The sequence below is a fragment of the Heterodontus francisci genome, chromosome 13 (assembly GCF_036365525.1).
Source record: "Heterodontus francisci isolate sHetFra1 chromosome 13, sHetFra1.hap1, whole genome shotgun sequence".
Lineage (NCBI taxonomy): Eukaryota > Metazoa > Chordata > Chondrichthyes > Heterodontiformes > Heterodontidae > Heterodontus > Heterodontus francisci.
Window position 1 is genome coordinate 54706882 of NC_090383.1, and position 20721 is coordinate 54727602.

General features: G+C 41.9%; 1 protein-coding gene and 1 long non-coding RNA gene across 3 annotated transcripts in view; one reads left to right on the forward strand and one right to left on the reverse strand.

Moving 5' to 3' along the window:
* Positions 1 to 20721, forward strand: part of sft2d1 (SFT2 domain containing 1) — a 179438-nt gene that overhangs the window by 84159 nt on the left and 74558 nt on the right. For both annotated transcript variants that reach the window (XM_068044835.1, XM_068044836.1), the window contains exons 2-3: positions 6858 to 6944; positions 19895 to 19977. In XM_068044835.1, the coding sequence (XP_067900936.1) occupies positions 6858 to 6944; positions 19895 to 19977 (170 nt within the window). The remainder of the gene's footprint in view (positions 1 to 6857; positions 6945 to 19894; positions 19978 to 20721) is intronic.
* Positions 3292 to 20721, reverse strand: part of LOC137376383 (uncharacterized) — a 116448-nt gene continuing 99018 nt past the window's right edge. Inside the window, exon 4 of the long non-coding RNA XR_010976206.1 lies at positions 3292 to 3752. This is a non-coding gene — a long non-coding RNA (uncharacterized lncRNA). The remainder of the gene's footprint in view (positions 3753 to 20721) is intronic.

Sequence of the window (20721 nt, forward strand, 5' to 3'; positions counted from 1 at the left end):
GGCACAGAGACACCCCAGGTTTACGAACAGGAGTGGTAATCTCAGCCTGCAGCTTTTGCCAGTTTGATGGCCTGGCATCCTCAGAAGGGCCATGATAGATTCCCAGGTAGAGGAGGAGGGTGGTGCTCCAGGCAAAAGACCTGAGCTCTTTAGCAGGCACTCGCTCATTGGTCCTTGCGGACCCCACCACCGGCGAAGATGGAGTCGCCATTGAAGCCTTGCAAACTACATCCACCTCAGGTCTCAGGCCTGATGTTTCTGATGGCGGCCTTTGCCAGCTCAGAAAGGCACCAAAAAGTAAAAACTGCATCTGCTTTAGATTGGGGGACACAACAATAATTGAGAGACGACTGACTCATCTTGGTTAGCTGTCAGAGAGAGAGAGAGAGAGATGGGGAAAGGGAGGGAGGGTACAGGTCACCACTCAAAACGTCGCTCAGTGGGTGGGTGTTGGAGGGGGTTAGTCTGTGTCTATTTATCGGGGCTCAAGTGAATGCCCAGTACCTGCATACAATTAAACACAATTAATATACAATTAACAAGTATGACTGTCACGCTGCTGCCTGACTAGTCGGTGGGACATTTCTCCCAATTTTGGCACAAATCCTCAGCTGTTAGCGAGGAAGACTTTGCAGGGTCGACTGGTGTGCCATTGATTTTTCCAATGTCGAGGTCAGTGCTGGGTGATCCATCCTGTTTTAATCTTGTTTAACTTTTCCACTTTAATACAATTAAGTACCTTGCTAGGCAGTTAAGAGTCATCCACATTGCTATGGGTCTGGAGTCACATGTAGGCCATACTGGGTAAAGATGACAGATTTCCTTCCCTAAAGGACATTAGTGAACCAGATGGGTTTTTATGACAAGTAGCTTTTTATTCCAGATTTATTTAATTATATGAATTTAAATTCCTCCAGCTGCGGTGGTGGGATTTGAATCATGTCTCTGGAGTATTACTGGTCCAATAACACTCCCATTATGTGACCATTCCTGCATAGCAAGCTACTACAAACAGCAATGTGATAGCGACCAGATAATCTGTTTTTTTGATGTTGATTGAGGGTTAAGTATTAGCCAGGACAGTGGGAATAACCTCCTCGCTCTCTTCAAAATATTGCCGTGGGATCTTTTACATCAACCTGAGAGGGCAGGCAGGGCCTCGGTTTAATGTCACATCTGAAAGACAGCACCTCTGACAGTGTAGCACTCCTTCAGTACTTCACTGGAGTGTTAGCTTTGATTTTTGTGCTCAAGCCCTGGATTGGGGCTTGAACCCTCAATCTTCTGCCTCAGAGGTGAGAGTGCATATTTTTAAAATCTGCACAAGCTGTGACCTATGCTCTTAATTCAGTGCAAATGCCAAATAAATATGTTTTAGTTTCAACTTTGGTGTACTGTTATTCATTGAAATCATTTTCTAAATACATCCAGCCTGTTAAATTATGATCTTGGCTATTGGTTTCCTGTCCCCTTCTCCCCCAACCTAGCTACTCACCGTGGTGCTCCCCAAATGAGCCGATTCATATAATGCAATCTTCAAAAACATAGGTTAAAAGTCTTGACGAACACCTAATCCCGAATAATGTAAAAAAAAAATTCCATCACTAATAAATCACTGGCTCTCATTATGAACAGGTAAAATTACAGAATCTTGCCTGGTGATTGTAGTTTCACCAAGTTCTTCTCTTCCTTCAAACTCCTGATTTACAGCTATTACCGGAATGTTGTTTGTGTCGTCTATAGTGAAGACAGAAGCAAAATATTTGTTCATTTCATCCTCCATTTCCTTATTATCTACTATTAACTTCCCATTCTGACTCTAGAGGACCAACACTCACTTTATTTGCTCTTTTCTTTTTACATGCCTGTAGAAACTCTTGCTACCATTTTTGCATTTCTAGCTCGCTTCCTCTCATACTCTTAATTTCTTTCTCCTGATTAACCTTTTCGTCATTCTCTGCCATTCATATTCTGACCAATCATCTGACCTGCCACTCATCTTTGTGCAATTATATACCTTTTCCTTAAGCTTGATGCTTTCTTTAACTCCTTTAGTTAACCATGGATGGTGGATCCTCCCCTTAGAATCTTTCTTTATAGTTGGAATATACTTATCCTGAGTATTCTGAAATATCCGCTTGAATGTGGGCGGCGCAGTGGTTAGCACCGCCACCGACCCGGGTTCGGTTCTGGGTACTGCCTGTGCAGTTTGTAAGTTCTCCCTGTGACCGCGTGGATTTCCGCCGGGTGCTCCGGTTTCCTCCCACAGCCAAAGACTTGCAGGCTGATAGGTAAATTGGCCATTGTAAATTGCCCCTAGTGTAGGTAGGTGGTAGGGGGTATGGGATTAATGTAGGATTAGTATAAATGAGTATAAATTAGTATAAATAAACACAAAAGTCCGAGTGTATCAGGCCTGTGTCCTCAGTACCTTGCTCTACGGCAGCGAGGCCTGGACAACGTATGCCAGCCAAGAGCGACGTCTCAATTCATTCCATCTTCGCTGCCTTCGGAGAATACTTGGCATCAGGTGGCAGGACTATATCTCCAACACAGAAGTCCTTGAAGCGGCCAACATCCCCAGCTTATACACACTACTGAGTCAGCGGCGCTTGAGATGGCTTGGCCATGTGAGCCGCATGGAAGATGGCAGGATCCCCAAAGACACATTGTACAGCGAGCTCGCCACTGGTATCAGACCCACCGGCCGTCCATGTCTCCGTTATAAAGACGTCTGCAAACGCGACATGAAATCGTGTGACATTGATCACAAGTCGTGGGAGTCAGTTGCCAGCATTCGCCAGAGCTGGCGGGCAGCCATAAAGACAGGGCTAAATTGTGGCGAGTCGAAGAGACTTAGTAGTTGGCAGGAAAAAAGACAGAGGCGCAAGGGGAGAGCCAACTGTGCAACAGCCCCAACAAACAAATTTCTCTGCAGCACCTGTGGAAGAGCCTGTCACTCCAGAATTGGCCTTTATAGCCACTCCAGGCGCTGCTTCACAAACCACTGACCACCTCCAGGCGCGTATCCATTGTCTCTCGAGATAAGGAGGCCCAAAAGAAAGAAAAGAAAGAAAGAAGTATAAATGAGTGGTTGCTGGTCGGCACAGACTCGGTGGGCCGAAGGGTCTGTTTCAGTGCTGTATCTCTCTATGACTCTAATCTAATCACAGAATCGCATCTAATAGAAATGGAATTTAACTTAGTCACTGCAAAGCAGTAACTTTGATTAAAATAAATAGGCTGTGATTGTAAATAAATTTATTTAATGGAATATTATTTATTCTTGGAAGTTGGTAAATAGTGCACAGTATTGGTAATTCTGTCTCCAACAGTAGCGATTAATGTATTCCTTTTGTTGATAGAAACTTGATTGGAGTAGAAACTTTATGGGAGTAAGACCAATCGCAAAGCAAATTAAGGCAGTGAGTAGTTGAGTCGTTGCAAACTAGAGTGTCCCAGGATTGGTCGTTGGTTTACGCTGGGTTAGCTAATTGACAGTATGTTTGCTACAACTGGCCTGTCAAGGAAGTGAAAAATTGTGCAAGGTTCTTGTTCCTGATAGCTATCCAGTGTTCCTGCTAGAAGTACACATGTCAGTGTCCGCTCGACCAGGCTTGGCTCTGTCAGGAGTTTGTTGCGTCTGGTTGGTAGCTGTCCTGGTTGTAGTCGATTCTGGCAATGAGGCCCAACATAGAATGGTGTTCCATTTTCCATTGCTCACCGTTTTCATCTTGAGCGCAAAAATACAACTAGGGAGGGAAGGTTTAATGAAAATTTGGCTTGAAAGTACTTTAGTAGTATCACAATACATGCAGGCTTCAAATTGATATCTCCATACTCTACCAGCACAGTTGTTAGCATAATTGCATTTATATTGTCGGAGTGTTATGATCACAGTATACAGTTATTGAAACTAAATCAACTGTACAAGCATAAATTGTAATGGCTTTATAATGAGTCCCTGCTGTGAAGTATTGTACTGTCAATGGAAAAGACAGTAAACCTGTGAAGCACAGTGGAATCCAGAAAATGCTGTTGAGGCTGTTCAGCAATTAAAATACAATGGAATAGGCTGAAAATATTGCACAGCACTTTTAAAATCCTACATTAGCCACTTGTTTTTATAGTTGATGTAGTTCAGAGCTCAGGCATGAACTATGACTGAGTGTCACATGTGACAAGTACCCTTGGGATTCTTTCAAATGCTGAAAGTAGAACTGCATTTTTAAAAATTTAATTTCCAAAAAAATCTGAAAAGTTTGCCTGCTGTGAATTGTTTGTGCGTTGTTAGTTCAAATTTGAGTGGGAAGATTAATATGAATCTGTACGAATTGTGCTATATTCATTTCAAACTGGCAAAGTATGTTGTACCGAGCCAAGTGTGAGAATCAATGTTTGTTAGTTATATCCTTATCAACAAGGCTCCCTTGATGGCATAATGAGGAAATGCATCACATTGTGGGGTACTCGCCCATACAGACTAAGTTTGATTCCCAGTATGTACTGTCTGCTCTAAGTTGGGACACCAGGTGGTTCAGGTAGCCTGGGCAAGCCATCCTGAGTTTCCACTCCTGATTGCTTTCCAACGACTTCTATTCAGATTTGGGTATTTGGCTATGGGGTGAGGTGAGGATTTGGTTGAACTGATACTCTACAGTCCCACAGTTTGCGGACTCTTGATGTTGAGGCTCACATAAGAATGTTGGCGACTTCAGTCAGAAACTGGAGGGTTGCTAACCCCAGGATGTTCCTCAGAATTAATCAATATGTTAAGGATTGAAAAGAAAAAAGATAATGCATACTGTTGTATTCTATATTGTGAATGAAGCTTGAATAAGATTTCATCTAATTCCAACAGAATGCTTTGCAATATCTATAAACATCTCTGATGAACATGTAGTTCATACTGAATTTTCTTTGTGTGATAACTTTAAATTTGTTGAAATGTGCACAATGTCTGCCCAAGTGGCTGTTTTTAAAGTTGCTGATAGCTAAGATCTCAATACTTTCTGACTATCCTTCAACAAGCAAGCAAAATAACTAAATGTGAATTATAAAGGATGAACTATAAATTACTGTTAATTTGCTTCTTTCATGCTGCCTAAGGATAAATATCAGGAGCTGATAAGGTAAGTAAGACAGCCTGTCCTACATGTGTGCATGCTGCTGTTGAAACCGTTTGATATCCAGTTTCATCATGAATTCCCCATTTGATGCACCTTGCATTGAGTATAACAAGTACAGTATGAAATTGTCCTCAAGTAAATTTTAAATACTGTACATTTAATACTAAATAACTGTAGTATTGATCGTGTGAAGTTCAAGATGTCAATCACTCTGTAGAGGTTCCCAAACTGGAATGAGGAAGGCACGCCGAGGTTATCTAAGGAAAGTGCAAGGAGGTCGAACGGATAAGAACAAAAGCTGTCGATGCATAAAGCCAGAGGAGGTGCATTATGGAGTGATCTCAGCATTTGAAACATTTTGACGTTTGAATCCCCGCTAATTTCTAGAAGTGAACTTTGGGTCCATCAGATCTGCATGTGGTACATATATAATTGATTCCTGTTGCGCCAGAAGCAGCTCTGACATGTCCATTTCCTTATTGCTGCATGACAGTAGAGAACCTTAAAGCAGTTGGCTATTTGAGGCGCCCTACATGACTGAAGGCAAGGTGACCATTGTGAATTCCTCGTAAAATACTGTTTTAGTTATTTTAAGTAAAGGGCAGGCTGAGAATGAGACCGTCTCCAAACAGGGTCTCAGCAAAAGAAAGTTTAGGAACCACTGCTCTACACGGTTAATGCATGTGGGAAACTAGCCCCATTGGAAGTCAGCTGTTTAAAAGTTCAGAAATTGTCATCAGTAACATAGTGTTAGCTGTTTTTGTACAGTACTAAAAATAATAAAACTTGATTTTTAATTCAAATTTCCCCAGTATAATTACAGTAAAGGCCGGAAAAGTTTATCTTCCTTTAATAGTTTAAATCCATAATTTCCACTTGGGCGCCATACTTTAAGTACATGTTCCTCGGAAAAATAAATCTAACTGGTGTCTTGCAGAAATACACTTTTTAAAGAATTGCTACTTTAATTAGATAAACTACTCTCCTCAATTTAACTTAGGGGAGTGACTATGAATGTTGCTTAATGTGGTAAGCCCTTAAAGTACTTGGAGATATGTAGTCAACTGTTCAGTCTTGTTTCATCCTTTTATTTGTAGCTCAAACAGTAGTTGAAGTGGAAGGACTATCAATTTGCCGTGTACTTTATTGGATTAATTGTATGCTGTATAAATTTCACTGAGTGAGAATTTTCTCCAGTGCTACAAGGCAGAATAAATTTAGTTTCAATTTTGTTCCCTAACTTCTTTACAGGTTTAATATTTTTATTCTGAGATGCTTGTGAATAGCACAATGCAGTGCTTCTACATAGGTTGGAGAAAACAGTTCAAATTTTATGCCTTAAAAAGTGTTGGAATTTTTTTGTTTTAACATTCCTGCTCCCTCAAACTTCTATTTTGGATCTGATTTCAACAGTAATGTTTATTTTTTGAAAATTAACTTAACATTTTTATATATATGAGATGCAATTTCACAAACAGTGAAATAAAGCTGTTGTTTAATTATACGTCAACTTCCTCTTTTCCGGTTTCTGATGATTCTTCCTTCATGTGCCCTCACTTAATTCTGAAGTTCTGACTCCAGATACTTTAAGCTCACAAGAGCTTCAAACATTTTGGATATCTCTAGTGCCTGAACTAATTTACTACTTCTGTTTTTAAGATATTGTGTACTTGTTTATTCTATGTACAATGGGGAAACTATATCTCAAATTTGTGATTTTATTTCAAGGTCCTTGATTCAACTTCACTCAGCTTTGGAACAAGGGTGAAGTGGTTTGCGATTTGCTTTGCTGCTGGAGTTTGTTTTTCAATTCTTGTAAGTAGGAGCTTTACTTTACTTCTGAATATTACTTTTTTTAGTAGTGCTCAAGTAAGATGAAGCATTATTTAAGTGTAAGGACTTCATTTTATTAAAATCTATCAGTGAGGGCTGCCCCACTGGTTTATCTAGTTAATGTAGAGTGCTTCAACCATAAAAATCATGAAGGTTCAAGGTGGACAAATCCAGTAATCGGGCACATTCAAAATGTATTGGGCCACTTGACATTTTTACTTCAGATTCACTGAAAAAAAAACTTGAGTTCTTGTTCCTAACTCTATTTAGTGACCCCTGCTAGACGTGTGTTTGTGTGGCCATTACGTCAGCACAGGATCTGATTTGGCGATGATGCTCCAGTTGATCAAATAGCCTAACAACATGTATTGTCTGCTCACATGTGAAGGATGGTTCCGGTAGACTACTGGTGGCAACCAGCACCAATAGAATCATATGCAGGAAGTAGTTGGGCTTTCACCGCTTATATTTGATACCATCTTCAGAAGTTTTAACCCAAAGGATAATATGCATTGTATACCCTTTCACCCGGCATTTAAAGCATTTGAATCAATACACTGTTGTAAAAATGTCAAGTGGCCCAATACATTTTGAATGTGCCCGATTACTGGATTTGTCCACCACACACAACTTTGTGACTGCCTGATTTAATAGCATAAGTTACATTTAAATAGTTCTTGCCATTAGGCCATGATCTAATTCAGCCAACATGATTGGGTTAAGACTATATCATTGTTTGCTCCTAGTCTCATGATGGCTTAGCACATAGACCCTCACAGATTGTTCTGTTTTTAACCCTTGCCAGATACCTAAAGTTCCCCTTTTTCCTGAGATAACTCTTTTTCTGCAGCTTTGTGGTTTTAACGAATAGACTCTTTGATCTTTTTATCCTTGTTTTTACATAAGTGCAGAAAAACATGTTTTCCAAATATCAATTCAGCATTAAACAGCTATACATTGACCTATTTCAGTCAAGTTTGTCCATCATGCAGTCAAGTCACGACACTAGTTTCTTGCAGAAAGAGTATTACAAAGTTATTCATAAAAGTAAGCTATGTAAATGTTATAAACCTTACAGTCCCCACCTCGAGGGTGACGTGCTCATGCACTGATTGCTCACACAATCTACAAATGCCTTATCAAAGTGGTAACCCTTGTGTGATTTGGCATAAGGATATAGAGATCCAAAGCTTCAATCAAAAGTTCTCTGTAACCAGAAATAATATTTATTTCTCTGTTCTCTGCTTCATAAATCAGGGTTACAGTATTTTCACTTAGTTAATACTGCAAGAATACTGTGCTAATAGAACAAAACCTGTTTGCAAACTTACAAGGATCAACAATTTATCATCTTGTTAGAAAGTTCTCCATGTGCAACTGGAGCAGTTAGCAAATGCTTTACTAAGGTAACACCAGGAGGATCCTTCCAAGAGAATTAATAGCAATTTTCTTGTCAGTGCCCACCTCTTTCAAAACCTTTTAACAAGACTACATCTAATTAAATTTGTTGGCTAAAGAAGACCGGGCATTTGGTAAATAGGTGGGAAAACTGACACCTCCAAGTTCCCTTCCAAGACGCACAACATTCTGACTTGGAAATTGGAAAAAGAGTTGTGTTGGACCAAGAACATCTCTAAAGCATCAACTAAGTGATATAAAGGCTAATTTATTATTTGCTGAAATAAAATTCGGGGTTTTTTTTATGCCTTTCATGGGATGTGGGCGTCGCTGGCCAGGCCAGCATTTATTGCCCATCCCTAATTCCCCATGAGAAGGTGGTGGTGCGCTGCCTTTTTGAACCGTTGCAATCCATGTGGGGTAGGTACACCCACATTGCTATTAGGAAGGGAGTTCCAGGATTTTGACCCAGCGACAGTGAAGGAATGGCGATATAGTTTCAAGTCAGGATGGGGTGTGGCTTCGAGGGGAACTTGTGTGGTCTTCCCACACATCTGCCACCCTTGTCCTTCTGGAAGTAGAGGTCAAGGGTTTGGAAGGTGCTGCCTGAGTTGCGTTGCTGCAGCACAACTTGTAGATGATATACACACTGCTGCCACTGTGGTGGAGGGAGTGAATGTTTGTGGACAGGGTGCCAATCAAGCAGGTTGCTTTGTCCTGGATGGTGTCGAGCTTCTTAAGTGTTGTTGGAGCTGCACCCATCCAGGCAAGTGGAGAATATTCCATCACACTCCTGACTTGTGCCTTGTAGATGGTGGACAGGCTTTGGGGAGTCAGGAGGTGAGTTATTCGCCGTAGGATTCCTAGCCTCTGACCTGCTCTTGTAGCCACGGAATTTATATGGCTACTCCAGTTCAGTTTCTGGTCAATGGTAACCCCCAGGATGTTGATAGTGGGGGATTCAGCGATCGTAATGCCATTGAATATCAAAGGGAATTGGTTAGATTCTCTCTTGTTGGAGATGGTTGTTGCCTGGTACTTGTGTGGCGCGAATGTTACTTGCCACTTATCAGCCCAAGCCTAGATATGGCCAGGTCTTGCTGCATTTCTACACGGACCACTTCATTATCTGTGGAGCTGCAAAAGGTGCTGAACATTGTGCAATCATCAGAGAACATCCCTACTTCTGACCTTATGATTAAAGGAAGGTAATTGATGAAGCTGCTGAAGATGGTTGGGTCTGGGACATTACCCTGAGGAACTCTTGCAGTGATGTCCTGGAGCTGAAATGATTGACCTCCAACAACCACAACCATCTTCCTTTGCGCAAGGTACGATTCCAACCAGCGGAGAATTTTCCCCCTGATTCCAATTGGCTCCAGTTTTGCTAGGTCTCCTTGATACCATACTCAGTCAAATGCTGCCTTGATGCCAAGGGCAGTCACTCTCACCTCACCTCTTGAGTTCAGTTCTTTTTTCCATGTTTGACCCAAGGCTGTAATGAGGTCAGGAGCTGAGTGACCCTGGCGGAACCCAAACTGTGCGTCAGTGAGCAGGTTATTGCTAAGTAAGTGCCGCTTGATAGCACTGTCAATGATGCCTTCCATCACTTTACTGATGGTCGAGAGTATACTGATGGGACGGTAATTAGCTGGGTTGAATTTTTCCTGCTTTTTGTGTACAGGACATACCTGGGCAATTTTCCACATTGCTGGCTAGATGCCAGTGTTGTAGCTGTACTGGAACAGGTTGGCTAGGGGCGCAGCAAGTTGTGGAACAGAGGTCGTCAGTACTATTGCCGGAATGTTGTCAGGGCCCATAACCTTTGCAGTATCCAGTGCCTTCAGTCGCTACTTGATATCAGGCGGAGTGAATCAAATTCGCTGAAGACTGGCATCTTTGATGCTGGAGACTTCAGGAGGAGGCCGAGATGGATCATCCACTCGGCAGTTCTGGCTGAAGATTGTTGCAAATGCTTCAGCTTTATTTTTTGCACCGATTACAGTTCCTCCTCTTCCTCCACCCTTCTGTTTGCCTTCATCCTCCTCCACAAAGGTATTGCTGGGCCAATCTCTTGTGCATAATGATGTTGGAATGAATAGTAGATACCTGCTTAGTATAGAAGGACCATTCATATATGAAGATCCCACACAACAAATCTAGTTCATCCACACAGGCTGGACATTTTACCTATGTAGTTTAGACGATTAGATTTGGAATTCTACCTCCTTTTAAGAATCTTAGAGCAGTCACTTTTAAATAGGATACAGGAATAAAATTGTATGGGCAGCGTTAAATCACTGACGTGGCACTATAAGATGGCATTGTCCAAATTCAGAATGTTGTTTTCCATTTTCACAGCTTCATACTATCTTTCAGCACAGAAGGAGGCCGTTCAGCTCATGATTCCTGTACCAGCTCTTTAAAAGATCTAATTAATCCTGCTCTTTCACTGTAGTCCTGCAAATTTTTTATTTTCAAGTATACAAATCCCTATTGAAAGTTACTGTTGAATCTTCCTACACTGCTAAAGAGTAGCTCGGGTATAAAATTAAAACCCGACCACAGCCAACCTGAGTCCGAGCCATTTAATTTTTTTGTCGCGCCCAACCCGACCCAAATCTCCTTCATTTGTTCCAGCAGCAGGAATAGTCTGCTGCTGGAATTGTGGGGAATCATGAGTAAGTCTGATCCCGTGACTTCCCGGAAGCAGTGTCCTGCTGGACCTGACCTGAGCTCGAATGCTGGACTCAGTATTTCAACTCATCCCAACCTGAACCCGACACATGTCGGGTAGCCAGGCTTTACACACTATCCTTTCAGGCAGTGCATTCCAGATCACCATAACTCGCTACGTAAAAGAATTTCTCCTCATCTCGCCTTTGATTTTTTTCTGCCAATGATGTTAAATCTGTGTGCTGTGGTTACTGACCCACTAGCCAGTGGAAATAATGTTCTTTATCATGACCCTTCATTATTTTGAACACTTCTATTAGGTCTGCCCTTAACCTTCTCTCCCCTGAGAAGAAAAATCCCAGCTTGCCTAGTGTCTTCACATAACTGAAGCCCCTCATCCCTGGTGCCATTCTGGTAAATCTCCTCTGCATGCTGTTCAAGATATTGACAACCTTCCAAAAGTGTGGTGTCCAGAAATGAATACAATACTAGCAAAAACCATCTGCTGCTGTTCAGTAGTTTGACTGGTTACATTGTGTCTTTGTAGTAATTTCTTTTCTAACCAATAGAGGGAGTCGCCTGTAGTTTAAAGTAAAGGCCTGCACAGGTCTACAAAAAGAAACCCGACCAAAGCCCGACAGAACCACATCCGGCCCGAGTCCTTCCAATTTTTTCCCGTTCCCGACCCGACCATCAGTTAATTTACCTTATGTTTTTCACTTTGTTGCTAATCTGCACAAGCTTAAAATAACTGTAACAAAACCACCTTTCTAGTCCAAAAATTAAATTAACGTTGGAGCCACTTACCTGTGATAGAGCATGTCTGACCCGGCCCAACCCAAGCCCGAATGCCGGACCCGGAAGTGCAACCCGACCCAACCCGAACCCGACACATATAGTGTTTTTAAAACTATTCAGTATGAGCCCGGTTCAACAGGTGTGCGGGGTAAAAAGAAAATTGTTTCTGCTTCAAAAGCATGAGTCCTGTCAGTTTGTACTAAAGCAACATGATTCTGAAATACAGATAGGTTAATCCTAAACAGTGCTTACAATGCCCTGCCACAAGGGTATTCTGCAGTCAGAAAGCTTTGTTTGAGAACACACCCCGGTTAGACCCAGCCTTTGACTAAAATATCATTTGGATTGTGACATTCCATGAAGGAATGTATGTGGCAGGCAAGGATTTTTTATTTACTGCTGTGGCCTGCTGAGGCACAGTGTGTTTCACTGTGTAGAAATGCTGATGTCCTCAGCAATGGTTACCTTAAGAGCTGTGTTCCTTAAAAATATCGAGGACTGCAGCCTTTTTGGTAAATATTACTCAGCCTTATGAGCACTAGTATGGATAGCTAACCGGATGAGAGAAACTAATTATTCTTCTTGGGCACAGTCTGCAAAACTTTGAAAATCAGTGGTATATATTAACTGTACCATTGCCTATGTTGTGCAGTGTTTAGACTAGACTAACCTGGCAAATGTCTACAGTATTGCATTTAATTTTGATCAAGTAAGACCTCCCTGCTACCAAAGTGTGTTAGAATTTGAAAGATTTACAAATTTCTTTAAAATTTAAATTCGCATTACTGATGTCATGGATATACTGTAACAGATAAAATATTATATATTCCTCATCTATCAATTTATATCATGCAATATGTAAGTATTTAGTGTCATCCTCATTTCAACTTGACAGCAAACTATACAGCTAATCGAAAACCATTTTTATGGTTTTTTTATTTATTCATGGGATGTGGGTGTTGCTGGCCAGGCCAGTATTTATTGCCCATCCCTAATTGTCTTTGAGAAGGTGGTGGTGAGCTGCCTTCTTGAACCGCTGCAATCCATGGGAGGTAGGTACGTCCACAGTGCTGTTAGGAAGGGAGTTCCAGGATTTTGACCCAGCGACAGGGAAGGAACGGCGATATAGTTCCAAGTCAGGATGGTTTGTAACTTAGAGGGGAACTTGCAGGTGGTGGTGTTCCCATGCATTTGCTGTCCTTGTCCTTCTTGTTGGTAGAGGTCGTGGGTTTGGAAGGTGCTGTCTAAGGAGCCTTGGTGCGATGCTGCTGTGCATCTTGTAGATGATACACACTGTTGCCACTGTGCATTGGTGGTGGAGGGAGTGAATGTTTGTGGATGGGGTGCCAATCAAGTGGGCTGCTTTGTCCTGGATGGTGTTGAGCTTCTTGAGTGTTGTTGGAGCTGCACCCATCCAGGCAAGTGGAGAGTATTCCATCACACTCCTGACTTGTGCCTTGCAGATGGTGGACAGGCTTTGGGAGTCATAGGATTCCTAGCCTCTGACCTGCTCTTGTAGCCACAGTATTTATATGGCTACTCCAGTTCAGTTTCTGGTCAATGGTCGAGTCTAGGATGTTGATAATGGAGGATTTAGCGATGGTAATGCCATTGAATGTCATGGGGAGATGGTTAGATTCTCTCTTGTTGGAGATGGTCATTGCCTGGCACTTGTGTGGCATGAATGTTACTTGCCACTTATCAGCTCAAGCCTGGATATAATCCAGGTCTTGCCGCATTTCTACACGGACTGCTTCAGTACCTGAGGAGTCGTGAATGGTGCTGAACATTGTGCAATCATCAGTGAACATACCCACTTCTGACCTTATGATTGAAGGAAGGTCATTGATAAAGCAGCTAAAGATGGTTGGGCCTGGGACACTACCCTGAGGAACTCCTGCAGTGATGTTCTGGAGCTCAGATGATTGACCTCCAACAATCACAACCATCTTCCTTTGCACTAGGTATGACTCCAACCAGCGGAGGGTTTTCCCCCTGATTCTCACTGATTCCAGTTTTGCTGGGGCTCCTTGATGCCATACTCAGTCAAATGCTGCCTTGCTGTCAAGGGCAGTCACTCTCACCTCACCTAAAAGAATTATAATTTGAAATAAACAACATAAATAACACAGCAAAGTGAGAATTTAGGACTAAAATAATTGAATGAAGGAGCATTGAATTATGTAGACTGTAGATAATCCCATGGAACATTGCCCCTCCTTACTTTTACTGCCGCTGAAAATCTCATCCCCATTTTTTAACATTTTCCTCATCAGCCTTAACAGCTTCCTGGCGTTGAGGTAGAAGATTGACCATGATCTAGTTGAATGGCAGAGCAGGCTCAAGGGGCGGAATGGCCTACTCCTGCTCCTAGTTCCTATATTCCTATCACTGATTTTTAATGTCCATAACAAAAGAAATCTACTGCACATCTAAACCTTATGAATCATAGAATGGTTACAGCACAAATGATGCTTTTTGGCCCATCAAGTCCATACCGGCTCTCTGCAAGAGCAATCCAGCTAGTCCCACTCCCCTGACCTTTCCTCATAGCTGTGCAATTTTTTTTTTACCTTCTTATTCCCTTTTGAAAGCCTTGATTGAATCTGCCTCCACCACCCATTCAGGCAGTGCGTTCCAGATCATAACCACTCACTGTGTAAAAAGGTTTTTCCTCATATCGTGTTTGGCTCTTTGCCAGTCACCTTAAAGCAGTTTTATCTGGTTCTTGACCCTTCTATCAATGAGAGTAGTTTCTCTCTATGTACTCTGTCTAGACCCTACATGATTTTGTGCACCTCTATCAAATCTCCTTTCAACCTTCTCTGCTCTAGGGAGAACAGCCCCAGCTTCTCCACTCTATCCATGTAACTGAAGCCACCCATCTCTGGAATCATTCTAGTAAATCTCTTCTGCACGCCCTCTAAGGCTTTCACTGAGGCCATACCAGTGCTTTATAGAGGTTCATCGTAACTTCCCATATGTTTTTTAAATTGCTTTCTCAACCTGCCTTGCCACCTTCAATAATTTGGGCACAATATAACTCCAGGTCTCTCTGTTCCTCCACCCCCTTTAGAATTGTACCCTTTAGTTTATATTGCCTCTCCTCGTGCTTCCTACCAAAATGCATCACTTCACACTTCTCTGCGTTAAATGTCATCTGCCATGTGTCCAGCCATTCCACCAGCCTAGTCATGTTCCTATTGAAGTCTATTGCTATCCACCTCACAGTTCACTACATTTCCAAGTTTTGTGTCACCTGCAAATTTTGAAATAGTACCCTGTACACACAAGTCTAGGTCATTGATTAATAGCAAGAAAAGCAGTGGTCCTAGTACTGACACCTGGGGAAACCCACTGCATACCTCCTTCCTGTATGCAAAATAACCATTCACTGCACTCTGTTTTCTGTCACTCAGCCAGTTTCATATCCATGCTGCTACTGTCCCTTTTATTCCACAGGCTTCAACTTTGCTGGCAAGTCTATTATGTGGCGCTTTATCAAATGCCTTTTGAAAGTTCATGTGCCCCACATTACCTCATCAAAAAACTCAATCAAGTTAGTTAAATACAATTTACCTTTAACAAATCCATGCTGCTTTTCCTTAATTAATCCACACTTGTCCAAGTTACTGTTCATTTTTTTTTTTTAGAGATACAGCACTGAAACAGGCCCTTCGGCCCACTGAGTCTGTGCCGACCAACAACAACCCATTTATACTAACCCTGCAGTAATCCCATATCACCTACCTACACTAGGGGCAATTTACAATGGCCAATTTACCTATCAGCCTGCAAGTCTTTGGCTGTGGGAGGAAACCGGAGCACCCGGCGAAAACCCACGCGGTCACAACGAACCTGGGTCCCTGGAACTGTGAGGCTGCAGTGCTAACCACTGCGCCACTGTGCCGTCCCAAATTTTGTCCCAGATTATTGTTTCCTAACATTTCTCTACCACCGAGTTTAAACTGTTTGGCCTGTAGTTGCTGGATTTATACTTACACCCTTTTTTGAACAAAAGTGTAGCATTTTCAATGATCCAGTCCTCTGGTACTGTTGCTGTATCTAAGGAGGATTGGAAGATTATGGCCAGTACCTCTGCAATTTCCACCCTTCCTTCCCTCAACAACCAAGGATACATCCCAGCCGGATCTGGTACGTATCTACTTCAATACAGCCAGACTTTCTGGTACCTCTCTATCATTTTTAGTCCATCCAAAGTTTCAACTATTTTCTCTTTTACTATGACTTTGACAGATGCAAAGTACTCATTTGGTACCTCAGCCATGACCTCTGACTCCATGTGTAGATGTCCTTTTTTGTTTCCCCAGCCTTTGTCTTACTACCTGTCTACTATTTATATACTTATAGAAGACTTGGATTCCCTTTTATGTCAGCTGTCAGTCTATTCTCATACTCTTTCTTTGCCTCTCTTATTTCCCTTTTCACTTCCCCTCTGAACTTTCTGTATTCAGCCTAGTTCTCACTTGTATTGTCAACCTGACGTGTCATGCACCCTTTTTTGCTTCCTCCCTCCCTCTCTCTTGTGTAATCCAGGGAGCTCTAGCTTTGATTGCCCTATCATTCCCACACATAGGAATAGACTGTCCATAAACCATTCCCTCTTTGCTCAAATACAGTTTTGCCTGCCAATCTTTGATTCCAGTTTATCTGGACCAGATCGTTCTCAACCCCCTGAAATTGGCCCTCCTCCAATTAAGTATTTTTACTCTAGATTTCTCTCTCTTTCCATAGCTAACCTAACCTTATGATACTATGATCACTGTTCCTAAAATGTTCTCCGACTGACACTTGCCCCACTTGACCCACCTCATTCCCCAGAACCAGATCCAGCAATGCCTTCTTCCTCGTTGGGCCAGAATCATACTGATCAAGAAAGTTCTCCTGAACACACTTAAGAAATTCCTGCCCCCTCTGCCCTTTACATTATTACTATCCCAGTCTATATTCGTATAATTATCATTACTCTATAGTTTTTGCACCTCTCTGTAATTTACCTACAAAGTTACTCCTCTATATCTTTCCCACTAGTTGGTGGCCTATAGAATATGCCCAGTAATGTATGGCACTTCTTTTGTTTCTTAACTCGAACCAAATATACTCTGTCCTTGACCCCTTGGAACATTCTCTCTCTCCAGCACTGTAATGTTTCATTAATCAATATTGCCACACGCCTCCTTTCTTTTCTCCCTCGTCTTTCCTGAACACTTTGTATCCTGGAATATTTAGCACCCAATCCTGACCATTTTTGAGCCAGGTCAACGTTATTGCCGCAACATCATATTTACGTGACTATCTGCGCTTGCAGCTCACCAGCCTTATTTGCCACGCTTCGTGCGTTCACACACATGCACTGCAAACCTATCTTGGACCTTCTTGTATTCTCTGTTCATCTGATGCCACCTCGTACTGTACTATTTCTTACTCTAGTGCTATCTGTCTCCCCAGTCATCTGTGCACCCTGTTTATTCTTTCTACTCCCTGGTGTCCATTCCCCTTCCAAATTAGTTAAATCCTCCCTCACAGCACTAGTGAACATCCCAGTGAGGACATTGGTCTCAGCCCTGTTGAGGTACAAACCATCCATCCTGTATAGATCCCACCTCCCCCAGAATTGGTCCCAATGCCCCAGGAATCTCAAGCCCTCCCTACTGCTCCACCTCTCCAGCTAGGTACTTATCTGCTGTATCCTCCTATTTCTGTAATCATAGTGCGTGGCACCGGGAGCAATCTGAAGATTCCTACCTTTTGAGGTCCTGCTTATTGATCTTTTTTTCCTAGCTCCCCAAAATCTGCCTGCAGGACTTTATCCCTTTTTCTACCCATGTCATTGCTACATTATGGACTGAGACCTCTGGCTGTTCACTCTCCTGCCTCAGAGTGTTTCACAGCCACTCAGTGACATCCTTGATCTGGTACCAGGGAGACAACGTACCATACTCCGGCCGCAGAAATGACTGTCTGTTCCCCTAACTGTTGAGTCCCCTATTGCTAGTGCATTCCAGATTCTTTCCACCCCCCCCCCCCCCACCACCCCACCCTGCCCCAGCTGTGCCACCTGTGGTGCTGTGAACTTGGCTCTGACTGCATTCACCAGAGGAACCATCACCAGTAATCAGAACTGAATACCGACTAGAAAGTGAGATGCACTTGGAGGACTCCTTGATTGCCTGGCAGTCACCCAGTCCCCCTCAGTCCCTCTCTGCCTGCACTCTCAAGCTGCGAGGTGACCACCTCCAGAAAAGTGCTATCCCTGTAGCTGTCAGCCTTGCAGATGCACTGTAGTGACGCCAGCTGCTGCTAAAACTCCTCCAGTGATGACACTTGCTGCACATGTGGTTGTCTAGGACACAGGAAGCATCCTGGCATTCCTAATTCCCATGTGACATAGGCTGTGTATTCAACAGGACTGAGGTGCCCTGCCATGCCTTTATTTTCGTAACTCCTAACTGAACAAAACTGAAATAAATTAGATTTAAAAAAAAAAACCACTCACTGGCTACTCGCCAGTCAGCAACTGCCCTTTGTGCTGACGTAACTTCATTTTTTTAAATTTCACTCCCTGATGCTGGTGCTCTCTCCGGGCTCTGATCACTCTGCTGTTTTGCCCCCAAGCTCCTTCAGGTCTACACTCTTTACCTCCAGGCTCTCCAATTACCTCTTTGTTTTGGGGCATTGCATAAAGAAAATGAAAATGTTTTTCTTGCTGCACTGGGTGTTAAAGTAGGCCTTCACATCATATTGTACATATCCCAATCCTTATTTTTTGCACCAACTGTTCTGAAATCCTGTGGTATATAGAGGGGGAATGAGTTCAGTTGCTTTGCTTTCAGCAGGACTTGCTCATTCTTTTAAGCTTATCAGTGTCATATCTCTCTCACATCCTCCTTTCTAACTGATTGATTTTTAGCTCTGATTTAGAGTGTAGGAATTTTTTTTCCACTCACTGCATAGTTCTGTAGCCTACCATATTGTAAAGAACTATGCTCTTTGGAGAATGGCTTTAATGCCTTCTCGGATTAGAGGAAAAGTTTTCTGCCTCATGACTTCATACTATGTAAAACTTCTATGATACAGTGGGCCATATTTTGCTGGAGAAGGTATCCTGCAGCATGTGCCCTGTTAGAATTGTTTGTACACATTTAGGTCTTAAAGGTTTTTGCCCACAACGCTGATGGAGGTGCGAGCTGATAATGGTACATAGGACATCTGGGACTTTGGTGAACAAAGGACGAACAGTCTATCTCTTTAACCAATGAGATTTAAGGATTGAGAAATAAAAAAGAGGAATGACTGAGAAGGAGGGTAAATTAGAGTGGGTGAATTCAATGTCAAATCAGGCACACCAATAGAAATAGAGGGGGTAAGAAAGATTGGATTAAGCAAGAATCTCCTGTAACAATTCGCAATCTGAAGGAATGAGATTCCACAGTTAATGATATGCTTTCTGGACAGGAGAAATAATTAGCAGTAATTAACAATTATCATGTTACTAACCTCTGTTAGTTACTAGACAACTTTCTGTGGTGAATTTAGCAGGCAATTAATGCACAAATGCAGCAACCTCAGGAAAATCATGGAGAGGTTAAGTGTGAGATGCCATTTTCACAAACCTAACGGCAGAGCAACGCAAGTCAACCAGCAGCTTGTGGCAATACACAGATCACAAGGTATCGCTTCCTCGCCACTAGTTTCTGGCCATTTAGCATATTAGTAATGGTCTGTATCGTTCAGACACACCATTATTTTTTCAGCCAAATTTGGCCTGGTGTCTTGATGGTTTCCTTTGAATAATGAGCCAATCCACAGGTATGTAAAAGATCAGTGAAAGGCAAAGAATGAAGAAGACCAAACTAAAGGTCACTATTTTTATTTTCCTTTTCCTTTCCCTCAAAATATTATTGAAAGTCCTTACAATGACCAATGACTGTAGTGTTGGTGAAATTCACATTCACAGCAAAAGTCAACATAACTGCAGCTTGAATGATCAGTGATAAAATGGTAGCATTTATTCTTTGTATTGTGTATTATTGTTTCAGGGAACAATTTTGCTCTGGCTCCCCAATGGAATAAAAATATTTGCTATTTTTTACACGTTTGGAAATATTGCTGCTCTTGCCAGGTAAGTGTTTACCCGTTTAACAGCAACAATTTTTTTAGTTGTAATGGCTACATTTGCTCTGTTATGTTCAGCTTCTTTTTGTTCTCGACTTAAGGAATCTGATTTTCCTGAATGTTTCAACCCAATCTCAATTGTCTTTCAGTCTCCTAATTATTTGTGGCAACTGTTCTGATACTTTGAAAACATTTGTCAAAGCCAAAATTGATTAGTGCCTTTTAAACCATCAAGTAGCTTTTATCAAAAATGCAATTATTTCGTGCCTATGTTCTATTAAAAATTAGCATTTTGTATTAAATATTGCAGTAGTAAGTTACGAAGAGTGCTGTACAGAGGCCTCATTCAAGCTCTATAAAGGATAAATGAAAATAACTGTCCAGACTAAGCCCAGTTCCCTCCAGATTTACCTAGTAAATGATTTGGGTTTGTTGATCAGTTCTTCACATTAATGATGATTGATCACTCGCCACACCCAATTCATTTTGTTTTTCCTTTTCTGCTTTGTTAATGGTCACCTCCTTATTGCACGCTTGTGTTTTGTGCTTCTTATGCCAATATACATTACATTTATCAAATTCTATTGATCATTCCTTAGCCCTTCTAATTTATCGGTACAGTGAATGCTGTTTATCTCCCTTCTTATTGTCACTTGGCCACATGTTTTGGCATCATCAGCAAATTCATACTTCAAAATAGTTCAATAGCTTGAACAAAATTTGAGCAGTGTGAGAATAATGATATTCTAGA